At 42.3% G+C, this 15080-nt stretch overlaps 1 protein-coding gene across 1 annotated transcript in view; it reads left to right on the top strand.

Annotated features, from left to right (window-relative positions):
- Positions 1 to 13434, top strand: part of ADSL (adenylosuccinate lyase) — a 36541-nt gene extending 23107 nt beyond the window's left edge. Inside the window, exons 8-13 of the mRNA XM_060245416.1 lie at positions 3282 to 3351; positions 5013 to 5160; positions 5685 to 5775; positions 6257 to 6346; positions 12905 to 13081; positions 13290 to 13434. Of these exons, the coding sequence (XP_060101399.1) occupies positions 3282 to 3351; positions 5013 to 5160; positions 5685 to 5775; positions 6257 to 6346; positions 12905 to 13081; positions 13290 to 13376 (663 nt within the window). The 3' untranslated portion in view covers positions 13377 to 13434. The remainder of the gene's footprint in view (positions 1 to 3281; positions 3352 to 5012; positions 5161 to 5684; positions 5776 to 6256; positions 6347 to 12904; positions 13082 to 13289) is intronic.
- The last annotated feature ends 1646 nt before the right edge of the window (positions 13435 to 15080 follow it).

Here is a 15080-nt window from a genome sequence, read left to right as displayed (position 1 = left end):
CTGCTCAGTCACCTCAACAGCTTGAAAGGAAAATTCAACTCACACTGTCGCTTCTAGCATCCTTAGGTCTGTGTGTGAACCTTGCCAAGTCACAACTCATCCCTACCCAGGACTTACAGTTCATAGGTATCCGCTTCTGCACACATCTTCATATGGTTTTCCTTCCTCTTCCACGCAGTCTACAACTCATAGCGACTGCCACTGCTATTCTTCAATCTCCAACTCAACCTGCTGTCATGTTTCAGCGTCTTCTGGGATACATGGCAGCAACTACATCCGTCATGAAATTCGCCAGGCTTCAGATGAGGCCTCAGCAGCTTTGGTTTGTCCACGCCTTCCATCCTCACACGCAGCCCCAAACCATGATTCTCACTGCACCCAAGGAGGTCCTCCTCTTTCTTCACTGGTGGACCCTTCAGCCCAACTTGCTTCAGGGGATGCCCTTCACCCTGCCTTCCCCTACTGCAAATGTCACCATGGATGCCTCGAAGTGGGCATGGGGAGCCCACTTGGAGGACAAGACTGTCAGGGGTCTGTGGTCTTCTGCAGAGAGAAAATTCCACATCAACTGCTTGGAGCTAATAGCGGTCCACAGGTCCCTTCAATCCTTCCTTCCTTCCTTCTGTAACGGGTCATCATGTTCAAATCACATCAGACAACATGGCAACCATCTTCTATATAAACAGACAAGGGGGGACGAGATCTCTTCGACTTTGCCATCTCTCCATTGCCCTATGGAAATGGTGCATCAAGCACAACATTTACATCACCTGGAGTGGAGAAATCTCTAGCAGACTCTCTCAGCCGGTTTCGACTGGATGACCACGAATGGTCACTCAATCCTGCATATCTTCACTGCATCTTCTGTTGCTTCGGGAGTCCCAGTGTAGATGTCTTTGCCACACGACTCAACACCAAATGTCGTCGCTTCTACGTGAGGAGGAGCAACGATGCATTTCTCCACGCTTGGACGGGAGGTCTCCATTACCTGTTCTCTCCATTTCCACTCATCACATGCTCGATCCTCAAGATTGTCCGAGATCAGACAGACTGCATTCTCATCACTCACTGGTGGCCGAGATAACTGTGGTTCATGAGGCTTCTTCAGCTATCCCGCCACCTCCCTATGGTACCCGACCTCCTCACTCAACATCAAGGCCAAGTCTGGCACCACAATCCTCAGATTCTACGCCTCACAGCGTGGAGGATCTGGCCATAACACTGCCCCCAGAAGTGCAACATGTAATCCTCAACACTAGGAAACCTTCCACTAGACATTCCTACCTTCTCAAATGGAAGCGCTTCTCCACTTATGTACAATCTCATGACATTAATCCGGACAGCGCTTCAGGACTTAGTTACTCATCATTAAAGGTTCATTTGTCCTCCATCTCATCGTTCCATGTTCCTGTTACTGTTTTCCCCCCGTTTATCTAAAGCTTTCCTCAAGGGACTTCTGCGTCTGCATCCCTCAGTTAAACCCATCGTTCCAGCTTAGAGTTTATCTCTAGTCCTAGCCCAGCTTGTTAAAACTCCCTTTGAGCCCTTAGCGTCATTGACTTAAGTTTACTTTCTTGGAAAACTGCCCTATTGGTTGCCATTACCTCAGGTAAACAAGCAAGTGATCTATGCGCCTTCCGCTCTGATCCACCTTATACCATCTTCCATAGTTCCAAGGTGGTTCTTCAGACAGACCCTGCCTTTCTCCCGAAAGTCGTCTCCCCTTTCCACCTTTCAAGTGCTACTTCCTTACCAGCCTTCTTCCCAGAACCCAAGGACTCAGGTCAAAGGATACTGCATACTCTTGACATGAAGAGAGCCTTAATCTTCTATCTTGCACATACACAACCTTTCTGAAAGGACACTGATTTATTTGTAGCCTATGGCAAGCCTCATAAAGGCTCCAAGATATCCACCCAAAGATTTTCCAAATGGGTGTCTAGTGCGATTCGGTTGTGTTATGAGACTGCTAAGCAGCCATTACCTTTCAGACTCAGAGCACATTCTATTAGAGCCGTCTCGACTTCTTCGGCATTTCTGCAAGGAGTATCCTTGGAGGACATTTGTGCCGCTGCGTTCTTCACTCATTATGCCCTGGACATTCATGCTAGACGTGATACCTCCTTCAGCCAGGCAGTCCTCCGCTCAATCTTTCACCAATACTTCTCCAGGTGAGTGCAATGTAGTGCAAAGTGAGTGCCCATATGTGAACTAACTATTATGTTTGCTTACCAATTGCCAGCACCTACTGTCAGAACTTGTAACTTTCTATGCTTGCTGCTGACCAAACTGACTCCATGCTGTAACCTAACACTAACACAGAGTCCATAGCCTGAGCCATTAACCCTGTGCCTGGTAAATATTCCAAATATTTAGTGCTCACTGAAGGGTGACAGATAGCCTCTGCACAACATCCACAGCTGCCCTTTTGAAGCCTGGCCGTTTGGCCTTCGCCACAGGAGAGCATCCTCCCTTCTGATAACGAAGCCTGGGAAAGAGACACTTGTCTGTAATCCGTGTGAATGATCGCTTTATTGTACTTTGCTGATGGCATAAAATGTAACCAAATGCCAGGACTCAGCATTACTGTTATCTCGTAGCTCTAGCACTGTAGTTCTTCAATAAAGATCCTTACTTTGTAACTAGTATTGGAATCGTCTGAAGTTCGTTCCAGTTCTGACACCTACCTCCTGTGTTTAGCTTGTTAATCACCCATGTGTGGGACTGCACAGAAACCACGATGAAGATGAACAAGTTGCTTACCTGTAACTGATGATCTTCGAGTGGTTATCTGTGCAGTCAGACACACCCACCCAGCCTTTCCCTCTGCTAGCTCTTTGCTTTCCCTGCACAGATGTCAGTAGCGGCTGGAAGAAACTGAGTGGGAGGGGCACCTTCCGCTCGCTCTAGGCAAGCGCACTCAGTGCCTGCTCCCCAGCGCGCCAAAAATAATGCTCAAGCAAGCTTTGGAGTCTCCAAGGTTAGGATCCATTGCTGAAGGCAAGACCCATGTGTGTGACTGCACAGATGACCATTCGAAGATCATCAGTTACAGGTAAGCAACCTGTTTTTACAGTTGTTCTGCACAGAATGGCTTCCCCTGTTCATTTTAAAGGAGGTAGCCAGTCCACACTTGCATTCCTTTGTGTGTGCTTATTGACTCCTTCCACTGAAGTTAATTGGAATCATTACATGCAAGAGAACATTTGTGTTTCTAATTATTAATGGGTTTAATGGATTAATGTTCATTTATTTCTGACTGTTCATTTTTTTCCCTCTAGATCTGTACTGATATTCGCCTGCTGGCAAACCTTAAAGAAATAGAGGAACCTTTTGAGAAAGAACAAATTGGTATGTAATGAGTATGGAAACAGGATTTTACTGTGTTTTTCTTTTTATTTTAATGACGTCTTAATCTTCTAGCCCTTTCCTTCAGATGTTAGCCATGTTTAAGTCCATCTCTCTTTGACTGAAAATCTTTAGAGGTGACAAAAATTGGCAATTCTCATATTTCAGTAGGGCTTTTTTGTAGCAGGAACTCCTTTGCCACTAGTGTTGCCAATCCCCAGGTGGGGGCAGGGGAGTCCCCGGTTTGGAGGCCCTCCCCCCGCTTCAGGGTCGTCCGAAAGCAGGGGGAGGGGAGGGAAATGTCTGCTGGGAACTCTATTATTCCCTAGGGAGATTTATTCCCATAGAATATCATGGAGAATTGATTCGCAGGTATCCGGGGCTCTGGGGGGGCTGTTTTTTGGGGTAGAGGTACCAAGTTTTCAGTATAGCATGTAGTGCCTCTCCCCAAAATACCCCCCAAGTTTCAAAAAGATTGGACCAGGGGGTCCAATTCTATGAGCCCCAAAAGAAGGTGTCCCTATCCTTCATTATTTCCTATGGAAGGAAGGAATTGAAAAGGTGTGCTGTCCCTTTAAATGTGATGGCCAGAACTCCCTTGGAGTTCATTTATGCTTGTCACAGCCTTGATCGTGGCTCCACCCCTAATGTCTCCTGGCTCCACCCCCAAAACCCCTAGATATTTCTTGAATTGGACTTGGCAACCCTATTTGCCACACGCCCCTGATGTAGTCAATCATCCTGGAGTTTACAGTAGGCCCTGTACTCCCTGTAAGCTCTTGGAGGATTGGCTACATCAGGAGGTGTGGCCTAATATGCAAAGGAGTTCCTGCTACCCAAAAGCCCTGGATTTCAGACACATTTACATCACACATTTTTATGTAAAAGCCTTATGCAAAGGAATAGAATCCCTAGAATGACTACTGAAATGAAATGGAACTTGTAAATGTCTTAAGCTGTTGCTGCGTTAGCCATTTAAAAGTTGCTGTAAGGTATGTTAAGTCAGTGGCTCATTTCCTAAACCATATATTGTGCTCCCTCACATACAGCAGGTTTAGAGCTGTGTGTCTGTTTTTGCTTCCCATGCTCTTTGCACTCAGCTTCATAAGTACACTCCTGCCTCCATAGGATAGCAGCATCTGGAAGTGGAGTGGCCATTGTTACTGTGGTGTGTCAAAACAGGCATCTCATCACACCATAGTGAGCTTTAAACTCTTTCTGATTCTGGCTTGGTGGACAGTCACAAACCATGGTTTGTCAGTTCAAACTGACATAGTTAAGCTTCCTTAATTTGTTCCAAATTGAGTCAGCATGCCAAATAATTTGTCTTAGTTTTTGACGAAAGGTTGTCCATAAATAAAGCTAAGAGTTTTTTTAAAGTCTTACTGTTATACTTGGCAGAAACTGTAATTTACAAGTAGTTTAAATTAAAGATTTAAAAGGAGTTTGGTGTGTGTCTGTTTGTGTCTGTTTTTGTCTGAACACTTCTATAGCAGCAATAATCTTACCATTTAAAACATTTTTGCATACAACTCTTATTGCCTGTTTAACATTACAGGCAAGGAGTATATTTTCTAAAGTTATGAATAACTTGAGAAAGGTGCACCGTGGTAACACTTGTAATTGCCTTACGTCACTCTTGCATACCCTTTCCTGTTGTTCAGGTTCAAGTGCCATGGCTTACAAACGGAATCCCATGCGTTCAGAGCGTTGTTGCAGTTTAGCCCGCCACCTTATGACTCTGATCCTGGATCCCCTCCAGACAGCTTCTGTGCAGTGGTTTGAACGTACTTTGGATGATAGTGCAAACAGGTATATCCCTGACTTCTAGCACTGGACATGGTGTTCAGAGTCTCTAGAGTTATGTTTAAATTAAGTGGAATAACTGTAAGGAACAGGTAGTGTGACATTGTACAGCAACCAAAATAATGAGCACACTTATTTGGAAGTAAGTGGACTTGATAAGAGAGGACCTATTTTCACATGCTGACTTGTGATCTGTCTTTAGACATTATATGGGAAGTGATTCTGACATGTTACAGAAAGGAGCATTTAAAATTCAGGAATACTCAAATATATTTATCAATTAAAGTTGCATAATACATTTGACACTGCAGATGCCATCTTTGATACATGCCTAAGGCTACCACTAAAGAGCCTAATACCTGTAGCCTAAGCCCAGCAAAATATAATTATAAAACACTATGGGGGAGGCAAAGATGGCAAGCAATAAATGGGGGAGGAATAATCATTACTGAGCTGTTTAAAACATCCCCTTTTGTGTGAATGGTACATTTTTTCTTATCCTAGTACTTCTCGTTGTCATCTTTGCACAGGCGTGTATCCTTAGCTGAGGCCTTCCTCACCGCTGATATAATACTTAGTACCTTGCAGAATATTTCTGAAGGTCTTGTGGTATACCCCAAGGTAAGAAGTAGTAAAATTGAATGTGTTTGCATTGGCTTTCAACTTCTGGTCTTCCAGTGCACCCCCCACCATTGGAACTGTGCTTGTGCAGGGCAGCCTCATGGCTTAAAGGCAAGTTTATACTCACTAAACTGATTTTTGAATCAGGTCAGGCAGGAGCTATTACCCTCATGATGGAGCAGAATTTGGGTAACATTGAACATATGAAGCTGCCATACTGAATAAGACCTTTGGTCCATCAAAGTCAGTATTGTCTTCTCAGACTGGCAGCGGCTCTCCAGGGTCTCAAGCTGAGGCTTTTCACACCTATTTGCCTGGACCCTTTTTTGAAGATGCCAGGGATTGAACCTGGGACCTTCTGCTTCCCAAGCAGATGCTCTACCACTGAGCCACCGTCCCTCCCCATTGAATGAGAGGAGGAGGAGGAGGATAGAGACTAGTCGCCAAATAGTGTGTAACTGTTATTTTGATTTGGCTTTAGGTGATTGCAAAACGTATTCAACAGGAGTTGCCTTTCATGTCTACTGAAAATATTATCATGGCTATGGTGAAAGCTGGAGGCAATCGCCAGGTATGTTGGATGTTAGGCTCCTTGAGGTACTTAAGAACAGAGGGATTCCAACAAGAGTATGAAACCAGTTTATTGGACACATTACCATACATTTATTTTGTTCTCCTGCTGTAAAGGCAAAGAAAACACTTGCTGTAGGAGGTGTTTCTCATTGTTCTGTTAATCTACCCAAGAATGCTCTAATTTGTTATACTGCCAATGATAGTGTTGTTATCAAAACAAGGCAAAGTGCAATGCTAAAATTCTTTAAACATTTTGTGTTTCTTTACTTTCACTCCTGTGCTTTTTGCTAGATGCTGCTTTCCCTGTATTTTTAAACTAAAGCTGGATGACAGAAAGCAAATTTAAAACTTAAACTGGATAATAGAAAGCAATTCCCTGTCCTCTCTGGAGTGACGAAGAACAAAGGAAGAGGCTGTGTTGGGTCATGCTAAAGAACCATTTAGTCCTGCATTCTTTTTCTACTGGCAACCAACAGCAGGGCTTGAATGCAGCACCCTTTCCCACTTTTGCCTACCTTTGAACCCAGCAAATGATGAACCATGGTTTACTGCCTTTGAATATGAAGGCTTTTTATTTACTCTGATGGCTAACAACTGTTGATCTATAGTCCATTAATTTGTTCCCTTGACTATGCATTGACTACTTTTGTCTGTCCTGAATCTGTCAGTCAATTTCACTGAATAATCCCAAACTTTAGTATTATTGGAAAGGGAGGAAAAGCTCTGTCTGTACTTTCTTTACACCATACATAATTCAATAGACCTCTGCCATCTTGCCCCCTTCAGTTTCATATAATTTTAGACAAAGGGAGGCACAGACTAGAAAATCCCCATACTCATGGGTTTCTAACTAGGTAATATTAAACTTACTATGGACCATCTGTTCTGATGACATAGTATGGCTACAGTCATACTACTGAGAGACTTCAGACTATCTAGTTAATACTGCTTTTAGACGTTTCTATTCCTCCTTTTCTCCTGCTCCTGGCAACTGAGCATCCTTGTGACTGTTGTTCATGGCAAGAGATATTTCAAAAGGAAGGGCTTGTCCCTAAAATATTCTGTTTCAACTAATTTTTGTGGATTTGTTCTTTGCATTTCATCTTTATTTATTTATTTATTTATACTTTGGATTTGTTATACCTTAGAGCAGGGATATCAAACTCATTTGTCATGACGGCCAAATCTGACATAAATGAGACCTTGTTGGGCCAGGCCATGTGTGTCATAAAATCCAATGCCAGGCAGCAGAGATATAAACTTTATAAAGGACACAGAAAAACACCAATTAAAGATTTTTTAAAAATTTAAAACATGCTTAAAACATTAGCACTCATTGGTCTTAAAAGTGCTTTCTTTGTATCTCTCCCGTGCAATCCAGGGAACTGGGCAAAGGAAGCTCTGGCTCTTTCCTTCCTTCCCCAGGGGACCAGGAGGGAGTGGAGCCTCAGCCAATAGAAGGAAGAGAGGCTTGTCTCAGTAGCTCTGCTCTGCAACTGAGCAAGCCTGGCAAAGAAAGCTATCCTTCCCCCCTCCTCCCCAAGGGAGAAGCCTCAGCCAATAGAGAAAATAAAGGTTTTGCTCTGTAGCTCCTGTACGATTGAGCAAGCCTCGCAAAGCCGCCCTGAGCCCGCTTCGGTGGGGTAGGGCGGGATAAAAATTGAAATAAATAAATAAATAAATAAAATAAGCTGTGATGCAAAAGGAAACAAGAGAGAGGGCAAAGGAAGCAGATGACAACTAGTTGCTCGGGGGCCTGCTAAGAGCCCTCCAGGGGCCTGATTCGGCCTCTGGGTTGCATGTTTGACACCCCTGTCTTAGAGCTAATAATTGCTAAGCCTAATGATTAGTTTTCTTTAAAATACTCTCCACATATTTTTTTAGCCATCAAGTTACAGCTGACTTTTCCCAAAACAGTTTTTATTTATTTAAATATAATGTTTGTATACAGAGAATAACATTGATACAGTAATGCCTTAATTTTCATTACACGTACATACTGTTATATAAAATAAAGTTGTACAGCTATAGAGTGATCACGAAAAAAGAATACTCTTGTGGATAACCCGTTGGTTAAGTGAAGAAGAAAGAGTGGTGTCAACCTCTATCTTATCCAGAATTGGATACCACTTTGCATAGAAATCATTAGCTGCCTTTATCGGGTCTATGATGTCAATATCGGCTGTGATTTTCTCCATTGTGATGAAACCCAAATTTTAAGGATCCAATTATCTATGGACAAAGTGAGCTTAGATTTCCAGTTCAAGGCTATTATATTCTTGGCTGCTGTTATAAGCGAGATAATAAGGGATAGTTTAGATCTTGTAGCCTTTACAGAATGCCAATCATTTAGAATAATGGTCTCTACTTGTCTTGGGATAGTAGTTCCAGATATGTTTTCTACTTGGGTAATAATCTTTTGCCAAAAAGAGTTGACAATCGGGCAGTCCCACCAACAGTGTAGTGATGAAGCTTTCATGCCACAGTTTCGCCAACAAAGTGGGGAATAACTAGTATCGATGCTGGCGAAGTGAGAGGGAGTGCGGTACCATCTTGACATAATTTTGTAGTTCTGTTGAAAAATTGCTATTGATTTGGTCTTGCAGACTTCTGATTCCCATATGGCTTGTTAGTAAGTGTGAGTTTGCATTCTTTGTGCCATTTTTCACAGTAGGATGGTAGACAGTTACAGACCTGCTGTAGTAGAATACGATAGATTTTAGAAATAAGGCCCTTGGAATTTAAAGAAGAATGAGAAATCAAATATTCAAAATCCGTTTTGGGCATAGCAGTAGCCATTTTTGAGAAAGAGCTGTTAAGGAAGTGGCAGATTTGTAAGTATTCAAACCAGGGGATCTTAATAGTTGCGGATTCCTCCAACTGAGCCTTTGTTTTAATTCTGTTATTGCTGAAGAGTTGAAAGAGAAAGACCGTTGAAGCAGATTCCCATGAGCAGAATGAGGGAAACTGGAGAGCTGGAGGGAACCAGGGCTGTTTTAGAAATGAGGAAAGAATAGATAAGTCAGGGGCCAGAGCCTTCCGGACCGGGTCCCAAATAGTGATTAAAGCCTGACTAAAAGTGTTGATTATAGTCCAAGAAGGGCGATCTTTTTTCTTTAGCCATAAAAATTCATGTTATTTGTAGGGGGATATTGGAGTCTCCTCTATGTAAACCCATGCTGGGCACGGTCTTATGTATAGTACGTTGACCATGGAAGATATTACAGAGGCTTTATAGTAAAGATACAGATCAGGGAAAGCTAATCCTCCTTTATTTTTGGGCCTTCTGATTGTAGCAAAGCGGGTTCTAGGAGGTTTATCACCCCATATAAAGTTTGTCAGTAGGGCCTGCCACTTCTTAAATAAAGTTGCTGGAATGTTAATAGGAAGGGCTCGAAATAAATAAAGATATTTTGGGAAAATATCTGATTTTGGGAGGGGAAGAGTGAGTTTTCCCTGTTGCATCTCTAATTAGGTGAATTTGACGATCTGCTAATTCAGTTCTGAGTTTTCATGAGAGGATCTTTAAGGATCTGTGGTGATTGAACCAATATTTTTCTTAATAGTATTGGATTCTAATAGCTCCAATTTTTTGCGTTTGAGTAATAATTTTTTATAAACCTTTTTGGCACAAGTGAGTTTATGTAAAGATTCTAACTCTTGGATAGATTTTTGCAAGGTTAATCTAGCTTCTTGTCTTTTGTTGTAGGCCGCACTTAGTGAAATGCATTTGCCATGGAGGTCTGCCATGAACGCGTCCCAGATTACTGGTTTTGAAACCCCACAGTCCGAGTTTAGTTCAAAAAAGTTTTTAATTTCCGTCTCAATCTCATCACACGCTTTAGAGTCTAATAAAAGTGCCTTATTGAAAGACCAAGACAGTGTGTGAGGTTCGTTTATGTTTATGCAACATTCTAACCAAGCATGGTCAGATAAAGTTCTAAGACCGATGTCTGAATAACTGAGCTGAGGGAGCAATGAATTTGAAGTCAGGACATAGTCTATACAGGTGAAAATGTTGTGATGTGATGAAAAATAAGTATAGTCTTTTACTCCATCATGTTGAAGTCGCCAAATGTCGCACAAGTGATGATTTATTAAAGAATGAAGGGGAGTGCATGTCTCCTTGGGTGGTTTCACTGGGGGGTGTGATCTGTCCCAAGAGTTGTTCATTATACAGTTAAGGTCCCCACCTATTACTACATGTCCCTCTTGGAATAAAGACAGTTTAGCAAGAATATCCTGCATGAATGTGAACTGATTGTTATTTGGGGCGTATAGGCATGCAAAAGTATACAAACAGCCTTCTAGAAGGCTTTTACTGAATATGTAGCACCCCATTTGGTCTACTTCTTGAGCTATTGGTGAGAAGCGTACCTTACTGGAGATGAGAATAGCTACCCCACGGGATTTGGATGTTCCTGCTGCTTGGAACTGAAGGGGGAAGCGTTTGGTCTGGAAAACTGGATGACCCTTATTCTTCAAATGAGTCTCTTGTAGAAAAAGAATGTCTGGTGAGAGTTTGAGGAGAGCCGATTGAGTTTTCTTTTTTTTTATAATGTTGTTGAGACCACGACAGTTTAAAGAAATTAGCTGAATGTCACCTGCTATAACACCGAATGTAAAGGAATGGGATGAGTGGAGAAGCATTGTACAATGCAATAAAGACATATAGCCATTTTAAGAAATGTCAAGGCTAAAACAGAGGCACCCACTCCCTCCTCATTGTTGTGACGATTGCAGTGCAGAAAAATATATCAAATAGTTGCGATGCGGGATTAGTGATATTAGTACAGGGGATCGCCAAATGAATTGCTTGGATACTATACAGTCTTACATGGGGTAGCCTTATGTGTAGCATTGGCATGTTCCAATGAGTCATGTCAGGAGAACAGATATGTGATAAGGTCCTAGAACTGAATAAGTAGAATGCAATGCTCACAGAGAGCCTGCGGGTGGCAATATAACACAGTATGATGACTACAGGGGATCCACTTTTGAATAGAGAGATTAGTGAACAAAGAGCTTAACGCTTCCTTCGATGGCTTGAAGACGATCATTCTAGCCCGGCCCCGGCAGAAGAGTCCGTCCGTTCGGAGAAGGACGACGCAGGCAGTTCAAGGCGGAGAGCGGCAAGAAGCTCCCGCCCAGAAGCAGGGTCGGAGGCAGTCAAGCGTTGGCCCTGGTGCACCACGAGAAGTTGGACTGGAGTAGACCATCTGAAGTGGATTTTGTTTTCTATCAGGCAGGAGACGATCAGGCACAGTTCTTTGCGATGTTGTAGCGTCTCTGGAGACAGATCCAAAAGAACAGGGATCCTCTTGTTGTTGAATAGCAGTCCATTTTCAGAGCGAGCTTTGGCTAAAATGCTTTCCCTGGTGCGGGCATCGGGGAAAGTGGCAATGATGTCTCGGGGTAATTCTGTTGAGCGTTGTGTAGGAGGCCCCAGGTGAAATGCAGTTTCAATGATTGGGGCAACGCCATTTTCTAGGTTGAGACTAGAAGCCAACCAATTCATCAGGAAAGGTACGTGCATCCTGGTTTTCTTCCGCTTTTTCTGCAATTCCGCTAAATTTGAGGTTGCATTCCCGCACTTTGTTTTCCAGAGACATAATTTTTTCTTTGGCCCATGATTCTTCTCTAGATAAGGCCTTAACGTCATTTTGAGCTTGAGTGGCTATTTCGTAAGCTTGGTCCGCTGTCTGTGCCACTTCAGAGATAGTATTGTTTAGTTTTTTAAGTTCCTCTTGAATAGGAGATGTAGCTTGAGTGATGCAGGTCAAAAGAGTATTTTCAAGCTTAGAGATGGCGTCAGAAAAGGTTTTGCTGGAAAGGGCGTCGTTCTCCTCACACGGAGAGGGATTTTCACCCGCCATTTTCTCTGAGGCTTCTTGGGCCCTGGGAGAGGTACAATGTTTTTCCCATGATTGGAGATATTGGACCAAGTCCTGGGAATTCTTTTTCGTAATGGACTTACCCAGGTTTCGTTTGACCATCTCTTGGTGGCGGCGAGTGGTCCAGGGACTGGAGGAGGGGTGATTTATATGGATTGTGGAAGGAGCAGCTCTTTCAGGCGTCTGCCATCTACCACGATGCCCCGCCCCACCCCCTCTACAGCTGACTTAATGATGACCCCATGAGGTTTTCAAGGCAAGAGAAATTAAGAGATGGTTTACCATTGCCTGCGTCTGTTGCACAACCGTGGACTTCTCTGACAGCCTGCTAAACAGATACTAATCAGGGCCAACCCTACTCAGCTTCCAAGATCCAATGAGACTGAGCTAGCCTGAGCTATCCAGGTCAAGTCCCTGCACAGATTAGGGGTTCAAAATATTACATTATATATCAAAAGAACTTCGGGGGGGGGGATCAGGGAGTTGCTACCTCTCATAGAGAAGAGAGCATCTGTCCTCTGCAATGGTTCTGTCATGCATAGTTTAAATACCAGTGCCCTTTTTATGAGACTCTGTGGCCACTGTATGCTCTTCAGCCTGCAGGTTTAGCATCTCTCCTAGTTTATTAGTAACAAGATATCCAATTCTCTTTTTTTGTTTAGGATTGTCATGAGAAGATCCGGGTTCTGTCCCAGCAAGCAGCTGCTGTTGTAAAACAAGAAGGGGGTGATAATGATCTCATTGCTCGTATCCGTGCTGATCCTTACTTTAGCCCCATCCATGATCAGCTGGAAATCCTCCTAGAACCCACATCCTTTACCGGACGTGCTTCCCAGCAGGTGAGGAAGAAAGAGAAATCTTTTGTTCTCATGAGGCTGCTGTGCTGTTCTAAAACTTTTCAGGCTAATTTAATCCTTGGCTGTTCCTCCTTCAGCTCCTACTGCTTACTTGGAAACATTAACTGAATGCCTCTGTTTTGCAGAAGCTGAATGGATCCCAAAGCCAAAATATTATTCTAATGTTTTCCCCACCTCTCCTGTGTGACAGGTGACAAGATTCCTGAAAGAAGAGGTCTACCCAATGCTGACCCCATACCAGAGCAAGATGGGAGTGAAAATGGAGCTTACTCTTTGAATTAGGGTTTTATTGGGGTTTATGTATGAAGGAAAATAAAGCATTTTAAAAACTTAAATGTATGAACTGGTTCTTGGATCATTCAAGGTGAAAATAGTCTAAGATGCTGTGGGAATGTTTCTGTGGCAGTTCTAGGAAACCACAAGGTCCCCCATAATTTCTGATGGAGAATATGCAGTTCATTTAAGGCTATTAGCTGCATCATGATTGCAGTTTTTCAATTTCACACTCTTGTAATTAAAAAAAAATGCTATATCAGTTTGCAATTCCACTAGTTATTCAAAATTTGAAAACTATATAATCATGTATGGTGCCATTGTTTTATAGTCCCTGTGCAGTGTGTTCAACTTACTGGCTATTGTAAAGCCAAGGCTGAGCAATGCAAAGATATGAGTTGTACTGTAATCAGTGAGAAGCTGGGTATGGTTTCCTGTGCAGAATTCCTGTACAAAAACAAAAAAAGAGAGGTTTAATTTACTCACATAGTCTATGAGGAAACAGAGGATTAAAATGATTTAAGTATCCTGGTGAAGGTGCCTGTCCGAGGTCCTTGGTTTTGCTATACATGCATCTTACACTCTGTATAAATAATCTATTCATAGCCAAAGCTTCAGACCAACACAGCTGCCCACCTGGATCTACATGACCGTTACATTATTCTGCAATACTTATTCCTCAGCAAACATAGAATTTTTAAAAAACATGGGGAACTTCTGTTTGCACAAAGGAAAAAAATATATAGAGCTATTTACAAACTTAATACTTTCCTAAATTGTTGAAGAGTTCACAACTATACTGAAATGCTATTTTGTGTATGGGTGGCCTTGTTTTACTGTTCCCTTGCCTATCGTGCTTTCTGTAAAGTGTGATTCATGCAGAAATATGTACAGATTTAATTAATTGTTTGAATTCTAATAGATTGACTAAGATTTATCAGGTTAGCCCTTTATTTCCATATATGGAATACAAGTTTTATGGTAGCCAAATAAAACTGGGTAAAATATGCAGGACTGAGCAATATGGAATTTATTAGAACCAGGGCTTTTTTTTGTAGAAAAAGCCCAGCATGAACTCATTTGCATATTAGGCCACACCCCCTGACATCACCATGGCTTCACAGGCTGAACTCATTTGCATATTAGGCCACACCCCTGATATCAAGCCAGCCGGAACTGCGTTCCTGTGTGTTCCTGCTCCAAAAAAAAAAAAGCCCTGATCAGAACAAAAGAGAGAGCGTGATTACTTTTTTGAATTAATGTAAGGAAAGATATAGCACAACTTGCACTCAGCCCAACATTCATTGAATGTAGACTTTTTAAAAATCCTGTTTGTCTACTAAATTGTACTCAAGGCTATTCCATTAAATCAGCATTGTAAATTTGATTTTTTAAAAAATAACTATGCCCTGCCAGCAGATATGCTCTGGACTTGGACCTGTACAATCCTAAAAAGTAGTATCTTACAAATTGTGTCAAATGATAAGACTGCTAAAAAGAATATAAATCTATACAATGCACGTAATCTCAGGTAGACATGTGGTGGTCACTATTTACATTTTTTGTTTGTTGACTTTTTGCTTTACTCAGTAAGGCTGAAATGAAACTATAGCCTGAGTATTTATCTAGGAAATGTGTGTATAAAGAGGAGAGAGAACCCCATTAATTGCTGAAGGAAACTTTTACTAGCCCTGAAGGGGGAAAACAT

The sequence above is a fragment of the Heteronotia binoei genome, chromosome 8, assembly GCF_032191835.1.
Source record: "Heteronotia binoei isolate CCM8104 ecotype False Entrance Well chromosome 8, APGP_CSIRO_Hbin_v1, whole genome shotgun sequence".
Classification (NCBI taxonomy): domain Eukaryota; kingdom Metazoa; phylum Chordata; class Lepidosauria; order Squamata; family Gekkonidae; genus Heteronotia; species Heteronotia binoei.
Note: the sequence above shows the minus strand (reverse complement) of the source record. Positions and strands in the feature narration are given on the sequence as shown.